The following is a 14,439-nucleotide window of genomic DNA, read 5'->3' on the forward strand; positions in this document are numbered from 1 at the left end:
TGTTCGAGGCAAAGGAGATCCTGGACTTAAAGAGAGTAGGAGGAAGGACTTATTATTTGGTGGATTGGAATGGCGTTTGGTCCAAAAGAGAGGTCCTGTGAGCCAGAAGAGAACCTCAATGCTCTTATCCTCATTAAGAATTTCCTCTCTCGCTCTGGCCCCAAGAAGAGGGGGGATACTGTTACATCCATGGCCGTGGACCGTTGGGATTACTCACCCCTTGACAGCTGCAGTCATGGACTTGTGAGCGCTTGTCCCCATCTCCTCCCCAGGAAATGCCAGCGCTCACTTCCGCTCCACTCTGCTGTTTTTTCCGTAGGGTGTGCATGCACGCTCGAGCCCTGCCTTAAAGGGCCAGTGCATACACAAGTAAATCATCAGTAATTAGCCCATGATCACACTGGACTATAAGAAGGGCTCTGCCCTTTTACTCCTTGCTTGACCATTGTTCGTATTCCTCTGTTTGTCTTGCAAATGATCCCTTAGTGTTATCCCGTTACCGTTGTTACCGTGCCTTGCTACCTGTATCCTGTATCCCGTGTTGCAGTTGTTCCTGTGCCTGCTATAGTGTTGGAGTCGAGTTCTGCCACTTGCCATGTCTGCTGTGTTACACCACGTCTGGTGTCATCTGTCTCGTCTGTATCACCCGCTCCAAGATCCCATCTTTGCCTAGCTGTTGCTACTGTTTGGACTATTACAGGTACCCTTGTGCTTGGACTATATATATTGACTTGGTACACTTTAGTTTGGCCAGCTGCCATCCCGCTACAGCGGTGCAGCCCAGTGGGTCCACACACCCACAGACCGTGACACCGCATCTATCTTGCGGCAACTGAAACATTCAGATGTTCCAATCCTTTTTTCTCATTCCTGAATGGCCGCAAAGGGGCTTGGCGGCTTACAAGGCTCATGGATTGCTCATGGATTCAGTCTGTGATTTTGGAAACCTATCGGTCCAAAGGTAAATTTCCTCCCCTTCTGCTTACTGCCCATGCCAAAAGGGCTGTGGGTGCATTCTGGGCGCTAAGGTACTAAGCTTCATTTTACAGGTTTGCAAGGATGCTACCTTGGCTTTGGTACACACCTTTCCAAAGTTCTACCAGATTCATACTCTGGCTTCCTCTGACACCAGTCTAGGTCACAAGGTTCACCAAGCTGTGGTGGGTTAAGCCGATTCCACAGCAGATTATTGCCCACCCTCTGGAACTGCTTTAGGACGTCCCATGGTGCTTTGTCCCCAATGTTATTAATGAGAAAACTGGATTTTTGGACTTAACGCAAAATCATTTTCTCGTTGAATTCATGGTGGGATGCACATCCCCACCATGGATATGTTGTTGTATTTTTCTCCTACTGCTTCTGTACAAAACTTATTACCTTAGTGTCTGTGGGAAGGGTATGGCCTGCCTCGGTGGAGCCAACACTTTTTCCTACCTATTGTCAGCCTCGTAGTGACAAAAGCCTATACCCATGGTGCTGTGTTCCCCAATGAATTCAATGAGAAAAGGGATTTTCACGATAAGTACAAAAATCCAGTTCTTTCCTAATAAAGATTTATGGTACATTACATTTAGCCCAGCACTCAATGATCTCAAAATCTTTCCTCCTTGAGATGTCAGATACAATAGAGGAGGTTAGAATCCATTGGACTGTCATAAACTGTTCTTTACTATCAGGGTTTCAACAGCAGAGAATAGTTTTTCTTTAATATTTATCATAATCTGTGAGTTTACCATCAGTTCCTTATCTAAAAGTGACAACCAATATGTTCTTACTTTTGAAAAAAAAAATGGCTGTTACAACAAAAGCGGAAAAAAGGGCAATATCTCTATAATTAAAACAAACATAATTACCATAGTATGGCTGATGATTTACAAATTTTTTTTTAGGTTTTAAAGAGGCTCAGTCACCACATTATAAGTGGTCTATCTTCTACATAATGTGATCGGCGCTGTAATGTAGATTACAGCAGTGTTTTTTATTTAGAAAAACTATCATTTTTTATGGAGTTACGAGCTATTTTAGCTTTATGCTAATGAGTTTCTTAATGCCCAACTGGGCGTGTTTTACTTTTTGACCAAGTGGGCATTGTGGAGAGAAGTGTATGACGCTGACCAATCAACGTCATACACTTCTCTCCATTCATTTATTCTACACATAGTGATCCTGCGTTGTTCACTATGTGCAGTCATATACACACACATTAACGTTACTCAAGTGTCCTGACAATGAATAGACATTACCTCCAGCCAGGACTGGATGTGTATTCAGAATCCTGACACTTCGCTAACGTTTGTGGTTGATTTACAGCACAGCAGGCGCAGTCTCGCTGTAAATGACAGCTTACAGTGTAATTTCGCGAGACTACGCCTGCTGTGCTGTAAATCAAGCACAAATGTTAGAGAAGTGTCAGGATTCTGAATACACATTCCGTCCTGGCTGGTAGTGATGTCTATTCATTTTCAGGACACTTGAGTAACGTTAATGTGTGTGTGTATGTGGCTGCACATAGTGATCTGGTAAGATCACTATGTGCAGAATAAATGAATGGGGAGAAGTGTATGACGCTGATTGGTCAGCGTCATACACTTCTCTCTACAACGCCCACTTCGTCAAAAAGTAAAACACGCCCAGTTGGGCATTAAGAAAGTCATTAGCATAAAGCTAAAATAGGTCATAACTCCATGAAAAATGATTGTTTTTCTAAATAAAAAACACTGCTGTAATCTACATTACAGCGCCGATCACATTATGTACAAGACAGGCCACTTATAATGTGGTGACAGAGCCTCTTTAAGAGTAAATCCCCTTTAAGCATACAATATTTAAATTAAAGGGCTAGTCCAGTCTCGAAAAATTGATGGTCTATCCTCAGGATAGGCTATCAATATCTGATCAGTCGGTGTCTGACTGTCGGTACCCCTGTCAATCAGCTATTTTGAAGGGGCCGCATGTTCTCGTATGAGCACTGCTTCCCTTTCATTCCGATCACTGCTCACACTGTGAATCCCGAGGATAGGCCATACATTTTTAGGGACTGGACAACCCCTTTAATATCCCCTTCCACAAAATTGAAAGCCAAGTTTAGCTTGGCTAAGTTTTGGGGAAAAAACTATTTTGGTGTTAAATATTTACAACAGCTTTGAGCTTACGAAGAGCAGTGGCAAATGCAGGATTTTTAAAAGGGGGGTTTCCAAGTTCATTTGTTCCCACATTGGAGACCGCAAAATGCCCCTGATTATACAGACTTTGCCAACTATCTACATAAATTTTCTAATACACTTTAAAATGGGTTGGTGATAGTATTCTTAACATTCTCCTGGTGGTCTAGAGTCATTTAGCAGTTAATACCTCATATCTCTTGTGGTTTGAGGTGAAGAATAGATATTGCTATACATAGGGTTTATGGGTTAATATCTAATATCCCTAGAGGACTATGGTTCTTTAGTGTTTAACACGTAACCATTTATTATAATTATATTATTATATAATATTATTATATTGTTTAGGATAGTGCAGGAGTTAGTGGTGGCCTCGAGCAGGAAAGTGTACCTAGAATTTAATTTAATAAATAGGTCCAGAATTCTTGTTAACGTCGGCCTCTGTTTTTATTTATAAAGCGCTCCAAATATCCTGATTCTCTTTACACATCCATATTGTAATATGATAAAAATCTGTCTTCTTGCAGCAACCACTAGGAGGAACTCACTGCATAGGAATCTTCACAGCTTTTACTAATCTCAATAATAGATAATATGCTGTGAGCTCCCCCTAGTGGTGGCAGTACATGTCCATATGTAAAAACATAAGTCCTAAATATTTAACATATATAAACATTTCACATAATATGCATTTATTCGAAGAAAGGCACATCTTAATATAGCCAACCCGACCCCCCTACCCTACCAACCCCTCCCCTTTTTTTTCCACCCCACCTTTTGTTGGGTGGAAGAAAAAAAAAGATATACGTGTATCAACACATTCATGTATAAGATATAATATATCATAACCACTTCAAGAACTCACCAGGGGAAGAGGCGTGCACTATATGAATCACGTGTGTTTGTTTGCTTAAATGACCCCTGATGAAATTTAGCAGAATCAAAACGTGTAGGGTCATAAGGTGCTAGCTTAGTTAGACAGGTCAATTTGAATTAGATAGCTATTGGACTGGTAACCTAATTCTTGCTATTCAAATACTACAAGAATCCCTGCTGGTACAAACTAGATTTCTGTTGCTGTCACCTTGTATGTGTGGGCTGATTTGCCTACAGCTGCAACTGAAGTTCACCTGTCTATATAGCTAGCCTCAAGTCTACAGAGTACGAGTAAATATTATTAATATAGCACTGGTGAATTTTTAAGGGCTAGTTCACACAGAGTTTTTTGGCACTGTTTTTTACTTGGAAACTGCACCAAAAAACATCCAAAATCGCCTCCCCGGTCAAAAAACGCAGCGAAAGCCACAGCAAAGAAAGTGCAGGCAGGTCAAAATCTGACGCAATTTTTTTCTTCTCAATGAATGCTTTATTATTTTATTGTGTACATGTATACTTAATTTACTATTCAATTTTTTATTCTTTCAACAGGTTCTTTCAAAGGCTTTCTACCGGACTTTGGACCCCGTTTTCAATCTTATTCTTCACGACACTAAGTAAAGCTTTGTTTTTTATCAGTTTATACAAACTGTAGTATAGTCTGATAGGAGCAGTGTGTGCATCATAAACTATGTATATTCAGTGTGATCCCACTCATGGGCAGCTAAACACAGAGGATGATGGAGGAGACAGTCACATAGGCTTTTGAGAGAAGGGAGTAGGAGAGAGAGCATGGTTCACAGAGAATGCCCACTGAGCTCTGTACTTGCAGCTCCCCAACTGGCATGTTAGAGAAAGCAGGTTCTGTAAATTATAGATAAAAAATCAGCCAACGACATAATGCAACTTGAACCTCTCCAGAGTGCACATATTCTTCAACACCTATCATGTTAAAAATGATCCATTATATATGTTGATATATCATGTTCCACCTATAATTGCCTTAGGCTACTGTTTGGATTAATAAAAGAATAAAAATTGTACAAGAGTCAGGCTCATTACATTTTACTTTAATTATAGTGTTGTAGAATTGACCCTATAGAATAAAAGAGCAATATATTTATGAATATTTATATATTTTTTTTCCTTAAGGCCAATTGTTCCAGTAACAGAAATTGGTTTGTTTCATTCCTTTACAAACTTACTGACAATCATGCTGAATGATAAGGCTCAGAGTATTGGTGGACAGCTGCATATTGAGAGGCTTTTCATCTTCTGCCTAATTTGGTCAGTAGGATCGCTCATTGAATTTTCAGAAAGAAAGAAGTTCAATGATCTGCTGAAGGTCTATACATCAGTGTAAGTGTAGCCTATGTCTCCTGCATCATGTATACCAATGATATTATTTTGCAATATACTATACAGTACATGTACAGCAATCACTAATCAAGGTGGCTTTATCCTTAATGTTTTACTTTTCTCAAAGCAAAATTCAACCTAAGATTGAAAATAAAATGGTGAATTAAACACAAAGAGAAAAACACAGGGACATTGAAATTTTTACTAATTTAATCCGTTATTTAAAATTCAGTTTAGTTTTGCAAAGTGCTGTGTACAGCATCTGGTGCTGTACTTGTGTGACAAACCGAAATTTATGGCTGCTTGTCTGCACAAGATTTGTGACTGACAATAAGTTGGAAGAAGAATACCGTCTGTTGTAGTTTAATGACTGCTCTTTGTAACAGTATTACTTAAAAATTAGATTTTGCTCATTTTTGTTTGACTATGTCTACTTTGCCTATTCTAGAAATAAATTCCAAAGAGTAAATTGCAATGTAGCTTATAGTTATCTTTCCAATTTGGTGTTGTTTCCTATGGATAAAATGTCACTGCTAGAGATTGGTTGCTACAGTAACGTGCAGTAATGCGGCACTGGACAACACATAATGCAGGGATGACAGGTAGTGGAAGGGAAACTCAGTGCAGATTGGCTCAGTGCAGATGTTTTATGAGTGGGCCGCCCCCTGAACACTGTTATTTGTCTTCTGATGTCTTCACAGTCCAATAAACATCATATAAACAATTATTTCTATTTAAAGACAATTTTTTAGACACATTAATGTGAAAGGTGTTGACTCACAGGTGATGTCTTCTCTGATTGCAGTCCCTTTTCTGCTCTATTCAGCCCAGACCTCCGTGAGGACTTTTTTACACTCCCCACCTATTACCCACCCTCTACACAAAATCCCCATCCTGCTGCTACCCCCAATGCTGCACCTGTCGCTTCCCTATTTTCCCCATTACTGCACCTGTTGTATTGCACAGTGCCCCTAAATACTGTACTTCAGAAATATCAGAATTACTTAAAAAAAATTATCAACATGAATATTGGTTTTAACTATGATTCCCACAAAATAATAGTGCCAGACAGATATTGCCCTTGAAAACAATAGTGCCAGATAGATAGTGACCCAATTAGTAATAGTACCCCAGATGGAAATAGTTCTTCACAAAGTAATATTGTCCCTTTTGTACCACACATAGTAATAGTTGCCCCTTTGGTGCCCCATTTAGTGATATTGCCCCCTGTTAGGCCCCACACTGTAGTAGTGCCCCACACAGTTAATGGCTCCCTATCTAAACCCCACACACTAAAAATCTCATTTTTTTGTGCCCCCATACATAACAATTATGCCCCTTATTGTGCCTCCATACATACCAATAATGCCCGCTTTTCTGCTCCCCACAGTAATAGCCGTAGCCCTGAAATGAAATGAAAAAAAAAAAGAAGCAAATTCTTACCTAACCACATTCCCATGATGAGAGCTTCTGGGAGAAATGATCCCACCGCGATTTTGTCACTGCATTGTGCCGCCTGCCCCAGGCCCAGACGCCTCTGGCCTACTATTAGAGAATGGCGGAGCAGGGAGCCGATTGTGGCTCTGCCAGGGGGCCCGGTGCAAGTGCAATATGTGCCCTATGGTTAAGGCAGTCCCGTTTGGAAAACATCTTTAATTCCAGACAAAAATAACTACTATTATTGACCAAATATAAAACAATATTAATCTTATTCTTGTACTTTTGCCCATGTAAAACTGAGGATACATGACAGCATATTTGGATCCTAGTGCACCATTATCCACAAGCTTCAACCATATTAAAAACTTTAAACGCCAATTTACTATTTATATGTATCATTATTTTACATGAAAATTTTTGTCAATTTGCCAATACATTGCATTTCTTATTTGGTACTGATGCTACGTTACTGCCTATATTATATCAGCTTCAGAGGTCAAATTTGCCTATGCCTTGTTTGATGTCTAAACAGATGCTGATTTGCCTCACACCAGACACTTTACAGGAATCTGATGTGGGAAAAATTAGCTGTTTCAGTGCATTAGTACAGCTCAGCAAATCTGTCCGACAACAATCTTGTCGTCTTTATGTCTGTTTCCAATGGCAACGTAATTTGCTCCCAACGCAATGTGGCAAGATAGGGCATGCTGGGGATTTAAAAATCTGCTGCATGCCCTCAAATCCGCACTGAACTTTTTCTGCAGCATGTAAATAAGGCAAAATCTAATTTACATGAACTGTACTGTACTTTATAGCAGATTTTCAGCCCAGAACTGAAACTAAAAATTTATTAGCATTCACTGTAACTAAAGATTGTAGTCAGTTATACAGAATAATACTTTAAAATGGCTTATTACATGAAGGGTTGCTGACCTGTTTAAATTTTTTGTTCAGTTTGCCAGATGATGACCAGGAGATTTCGGTATTTGATTATTTTCTTGATGAGTCAGGAGAGTGGGACACATGGCAGTCACGCTTACCAGATATCACGTATATTGGTAACACAGACATCATGGGAGAAACATTCATTGAAACTCAAGATACGGTGAGCAGTGGCAAAATGTGCAGGATGATATTATATAAACTATTTGTGGAGAATTGGACATATTTCTTTCTTTGGAAAAAACTTTTAAACAATGTCCAATTTGATGTTCGATTTACAGGACAAATTGAATTCTTACTGAAGGAACAATCAGGTTTACGATAAATAAAATGTAGTACATGGACCAAATTTATTATTTGTTTTCACCTAAAAAAATATCCTTTAATTAGCCTCCAATAGGCAGATGCTTTTTAGATGTCATAATTATTAAATTTGGTGTTTCATAGGTTATAGTGCGCACTTTCTTAGAGTATGCCAGCATGGGATCCCAACACGTCTTGCTAACTGGACCTCTAGGTTGTGGGAAGACAGCATTAATGAATGACTTTATTTCTACACAAGGTATGTGAAGGATCTAATAAAAAGAAATATTTTGTTATATTCTATTAAATGCTATTCTGATTTTATAGATATAATATTGTTTTGGGTTGTTTTTTCTTCAGACCGGACACGTACATTGCTTAAAAGAATGGTGTTTTCAGGATATTCAAAAGCAAAAGAGCTCCAAGAATTACTAGAGCAAAATATAGTACACAGACAAGGTAACTACATAACATTTTCTCAGGTTCCTTACTTTTAGTTCAGATTCATTTTTGAATTTTGTTTTTCACCTTATGTCTAGATAATCTACATATAATGTTGAGTAACTTTTCAAGTGCTTTGCTTCACAGATCTTGTACTGATTTATAGTTAAATTATGCTTTAAACCCATTTTTATTCAGCGATCCATTAAAGGAGTTGTCCAATTTCAGGAAATTGATGTTATTTTTTTTGTATAATGAAAAGTTATAAAATTTTCCAATATACTTTCTGCATTAAACACTTAACGACGAATGTGGGTTATATCCATCACAAGCAGGAGCTAGTTCCCGCGACAGATATATCAGTGACTCTGATCCCGTGAGTAATGCCACTGTACCCACAAGATCAGCCTCAGGAGCACGGCTGTTCTACATAGCCAGACTCCTACCGTAACTGCCAGAATCGAAGAGCACTCCAATTCTGGCAGTTTAACCTCTTAGATGCCGCAGTCGATAGTGACCGCAGCATCTAATGTGTTTGACAGAGGGAGGGATCTCACGTTGTCACCCCATCGGCACACCCACGACTAGATCGGGTGGTGCCGATGGGTTTCCATGGCAGCCGGGCACCTAACAAAGGCCCCCAGGTCTGCCTTCAGCAACTGCCTATTAGGCCATGCCAGTAGCATGGCCTAATAGATAAAATAATATACTAAGTATACCGAAGCATTATATCTGCGATCAAAAGATCGCACAGTGAAGTCCCCTAGTGGGACAAAAAAAACAAACAGTAAAACAGTTAAAAAAAGTTAATGAAAAAAAAAAGAAAAAGATTACAAAAAATAACACATACACATACATGGTATCGTCGCGATTGTAATGACTTTAACAATAAGGTTAACACTTTAATTAAACCACTGGGTGAACGGCGTAAAAAAACAACTTCATAAAACAATGGCAAAATTCCTTTTTTTCTCCCATTCCCCCATAAAAAATAAAATAAAAGTTAATCAATAAGTCCCATGTACCTCAAAATACCAATGAAGGCTATTGCTTGTCACACTAAAAATAAGCCCACATATGGCTACATCGACAGGAAAATAAAAAAATTACGGCTCTTGGAATGCGGCTATGCAAAAACAAGTAATTTTTTTTTAAAAGTTTTTTTTACTGTGCAAATGTAGGAAAACATATATATGTATCCTCTTAATCCAGCCGACCAATAGAATAAAGGTAACCTGTTATTTATGCCGCATAGTGAACGGCGTAAATTGAAAACATTGCTGGAATAGCTGTATATTTTCAACTCCTTCCTAAAATAAAGTTAATAAAAGTTAATAAATATATTATATAGATCCGAAAATGGTGTAATTGAAAAACACAACTTGTCCAGCAAAAAGCAAGCCCTTATACAGCTATGTCAACGGAATAAAAAAAAAGTTATGACTCTTGGAATGCGACAGTAAAGAAACAAAAAATAATCCTTGGTCATTAACGTGCAAAAAGGCCTCGTCAAGAAGGGGTTAATTTTGTATAGATTTTTAGATCTCTGTTTGTTGTTATTAAGTAGGAACATTCACACACAGGTGCTGGGATCATTAGAAGACAGACATATATACTGTAACTGCAACGAGCCGTGCACCTGTGTGTCCTTCACATGACCATAAACAGATTTTATCCACTGGAAGTAAACACTGAATCTTCCTACTGAATAACAACAAGCAGAGTTCTTGAAAACAAGTAAGGAATTAATACAGAAAGTATATTAAAAAAATTTAAAATTTGTAATTATACCCAAAATAGCATATTAAAGTGGTTTTCCCATGAGAGACATTTATGACATATCCACAGGATATGTCATATACGGTAGATGCGGGTCCCACCTTTGGGACCCGCACTTATCTCTAGAACGGTGCCCCCTAAGCACCGTTCTGCCGCTTTTAGTTGCAGCAGAAGCATGTGAATTCCGACAATGAAGAAGAACAGTGTAGCTCGCATGCTACGTTTCTTCCGTAACTGCCATTCACTACTATGGGAGTTACGGAAACAGTGTCGCTCGGCAAGCTGCACTGTTTTCGTAACTCCCGACCATATAGTCAGGAAGTGAACGGGGAGGCCGAGAGAGCAGAAAAAGGCAGAATGGGGCTTAGGGGGCCCCGTTCTAGAGATAGGTGCTGGTCCCAGAGGTGGGACCCGCATCTATATGACATTTATTACATATCCTGTGGTTATGTCATAAATGTCTCTGATGGAAAAACCCCTTCAGTGGCATCCATCACCCAAATGCTATTATGGCATCCATTTAACGTATACATTCATGAAAGCTCTTGATGTGTAAGTTAAGGGGCTTTCCCATGAGACACATTTATGACATATCCACAGGATATCCTCAGAAAAAGCATGGTTGAACAGCAGCACACGTTTCCCAGGCTTAAGAAAGACCCGCCACTTGTCACGGGTCGAAACGTTGCCATTTTTTACTGGATGTTTGACCAATAAAAGAACATATTGATTGAAATTTGGGAGACGTGTTCTGCTGTTCAACCATGCATTTTCTGAGAATTACATTACATCAGACTGGGTTTGTCTGATTTTACAGCGTGACACCGCTCCTGATATTGGGATTTGTGCTGCTCGGGGACCTGCACCTATCTCCAGAACGAGGTCCCCTGAACCCTGTTCAGCCGCTCTGTGTTGCAGCTGAATGAGGTGAATTCCGACCATGAAAAAGGTTATATGGTCGTGAGTTATGTAAACAGCGTAACTCTCTGATCTACGCTGTTTCCGTAAGTCCCTTAGAACAGAATGGAAGTTACAGAAAAAAACTTAGCTCGCATGCTACGCAGCTTCCGTAACTGTCATTCACTACTATGGGAGTTACGGAAACAGCGTAGCTCAGCATATAACCAGAAAGTGATCGGGAATCAGACAAAGCTAGAACAGGATTTAGAGGATCTAGAGATATAAACAGGTCCCAGAGGTGGGACCCGCATCTATCTGACATTTATGACATATCCTGTGGATATGTCATAAATTTCTCTCATGGGAAAACCCCTTCAAATGGATGCCTGTGTCAGATGTTATACAGTGGCATTTGTTACCCATAGGCTCCCATGTTTAAAAATGTATAGCTTGTGTTATACAGTTTTTACGGGACTCCGTTGTTTAGAATAGCTTAGTCTACTATGCTATTCCATACTTTTTTTTGCTGTAAACTAATGTGTACCGGCACGGCAGGGCCAAAAGGACAGTCTTTTGGCCTCTGTTTTGCTAATGTAACCCTATGGACACGTTTTGCGTTTACATCGGGAACATTTACTGGCATACACGCTAAACATATATCGCAAACATGATGTGAACATGGCCTTAGCTGAGATCCTATTAAATCTGCAGCTCTGTATACTGGAAGATTATTCCTTTCTTTTACTTCAGGTAGATAGTAAATTATGTGATAGTAGCACTAGCAGAAAGTCAGCAGGATTCATAATCTATTTCTGGATATAAATGGTGTATGAAAACAATGGGATATAATATATCAAAACGAAGTGCAAGGCAAAAGTGGACAAGCTACCAATAGTAGGCAACAAAATTCTAGTTTTAATTTTTCAGTGACCCTTTGGAAAATAAAAGCAACAATTTGATTAGTTACTGTGAGCAACTCCTTCACTTTTCCTTTGCACTAGGTTTTATAACTCTCCCATTCAGTGGCGTAACTACCACAGTAGTAGCCGCAGCGGCTGCTTCGAGGCCCGCGGCATGAGGGGGCCCGTGTCGCTCTGCCAGGCACATTACATTATGTGCCAGGCCTGGCGACACGGGCCCCCTCATGCCTAGTAGCATCACTAACACTAGGCATCCGGGGGGAGGCCCGGATGCCCGGTGCTAGCCACTGCACTGCCACATTTGAATACGACGGCGATGCTGGGACCTGGATCAGGTGGTAGGAGCGCTCAGGCCGGAAGAGGATAGGTGGCGGAGCTAAATGGAACGACGCAAGACTTCGGGGGCAGGACTGTCAGGACGGCCGGAGTACTGTCTCATAGGACGGGCAGAGGATGTGCAGGGGACAGGTAGAGTTAAAAAGTTCAAGGGAGGAGGGAGAAATTTTTAGGTAGAAAAATCTGCTTTAAAACTCCTTCAGGAATTTTGAGGCAGATTTTGACCTGCCGGCAGAACACTTCCAGCGTTTTTCAAGGCGTTGTTTTGTGGCATTTTTCGGCCATTGGGCTGTGGGCAGAAAAACGCAGCGAAAAACGCATTTTCTACCTGACATTGATGTCAATGGGAAGTCAGAGACAGAAACGCCAGAAGAAAGGGCATTACGCTTCTTTTTGCCGCAAGCGTTTTTTACCGCTCGCAGGAAAAAAAAATGTCCGAAAGCGCCTCCCGTTGATTTCAATGGGAGGCGCTTTCAGACGTTTTTTGTCGCAGTTTCCGACATGGTTTCCGCGGCAAAAAACGTGCCAAAAAACTCTGTGTGAACTTCCCCTAACACCTATACTGAAGCCTTAATAAGGCCCTGTTCACAAGAGTTTTTTGCAGGCAGAAAAATCTGCCTCAAAATTCTCTCTGGAATTTTGAGGCAGATTTTCACCTGCCTTTTTCCGTGTTTTTTGCTGCGTTTTTCGTCCGCGGCCATTGAGCACCGCGGGCAAATTTCTCTGCCTCCTATTGTGAATGGAAGATCAGAGACGTAAACGCCTGAAAATATGGGCAAGTCGCTTCTTCCCGTGAGCGGTTTTTACCGCTCGCTGGAAAAAAAAACTCCTCTGCCTTTTGTCCCTTTCTTGGCGCGTTTTCCGACATGGTTTCCGCGTCAAAAAGTGTGCCAAAAAACTCAGTGTGAACTCCACCTCACACATATACTAAAGCCTGCCTGGCCTTAGGATAGACTATCAATATCAGATCAGTGGGGGTCCGTGATTGATGGGACCATAGCTTTCGTCGCCGTGGACTTTTCCCAGTTAACAAGCACAACACCATACACACATGGGGCGACTGTGCCTGGGATTGCATTCAAGTGAACGGGATTGAGTTGCAATCCCAGGCACAGCTGCTACCAATGTGTACGGCGTTGTGCCTGGTAAACACTGAAGCGGCCAAGGCGACAAATACTTCGGCCCCTTCAAAAAAGCTGATCGGCGGGTGTGCCGGGAGTTGGACTCTCACCGATCTAATATTGATAACCTATCCTAAAGATAGACCATCAATAAGAAATGTCCAGAGGACCCCATTAACACCCTAACGACATGCCACGTACATGTACGTATAGCAGCCATCATCGGGAAGTATGAAACGGGCTAAGCGCCCCACATACTCAGCAGGTGTCTGCTGTATAATACAGCCCAGTGTCGTAGCTGTTGGGGTAGCAGTGGAAAGCAATTGCAACCTGGCCCAGAAGCCAGGGGGCCCATGGCCCAACGCGCCATGTCTATTATAAATTACTATAGTAATCGGGGTCTATGTAATAAACTACTCCGGCCCCTATTAGTATAGTAACAATATACTTACCCTCCTCGTTCCCGAGAGCAGCTTAGGTCCTCTTTTTTGCATCTTCACGTCGTTGTGCACTGTGCATCGCACACAACGTCCCGGCGCTGGATGGCGTCAGGAACTATGCTGCGTCCAGAGCCGAAGAGAAGGGTAAGTAAAACATTACTGTCTGCTGGGGCCCTGTATCTAAGCCTACCACATGTGTTACTAATGGTGTTTTTTTGTGTTTGTGATTTTTTATAGATTCGGTTGTTGGACTACGTCGGATTCGATGACTACTTCGATAATGACTTTTTTTTATTCTAAATAAAATGGTTAACGAGGGTTGCGTGTTTTTATTTTTTATTTCAATAAAATATTTTTTCTATGTCTATATTTTTTTGAAAACTTTACTTCTACCTCTTTAGTAATAGCTGCTGGCTGATTG

At 40.6% G+C, this 14,439-nt stretch overlaps 1 protein-coding gene across 1 annotated transcript in view; it reads left to right on the forward strand.

The window, feature by feature from the left end:
* LOC142759653 (dynein axonemal heavy chain 5-like) overlaps positions 1 to 14,439 on the forward strand; it is a 466,211-nt gene that overhangs the window by 287,444 nt on the left and 164,328 nt on the right. Inside the window, 5 exon segments of the mRNA XM_075862058.1 lie at positions 4,590 to 4,654; positions 5,190 to 5,396; positions 7,791 to 7,941; positions 8,226 to 8,340; positions 8,442 to 8,540. Coding sequence (XP_075718173.1) covers positions 4,590 to 4,654; positions 5,190 to 5,396; positions 7,791 to 7,941; positions 8,226 to 8,340; positions 8,442 to 8,540 — 637 coding nt within the window.

This window comes from Rhinoderma darwinii, chromosome 4 (genome assembly GCF_050947455.1).
Source record: "Rhinoderma darwinii isolate aRhiDar2 chromosome 4, aRhiDar2.hap1, whole genome shotgun sequence".
Lineage (NCBI taxonomy): Eukaryota > Metazoa > Chordata > Amphibia > Anura > Rhinodermatidae > Rhinoderma > Rhinoderma darwinii.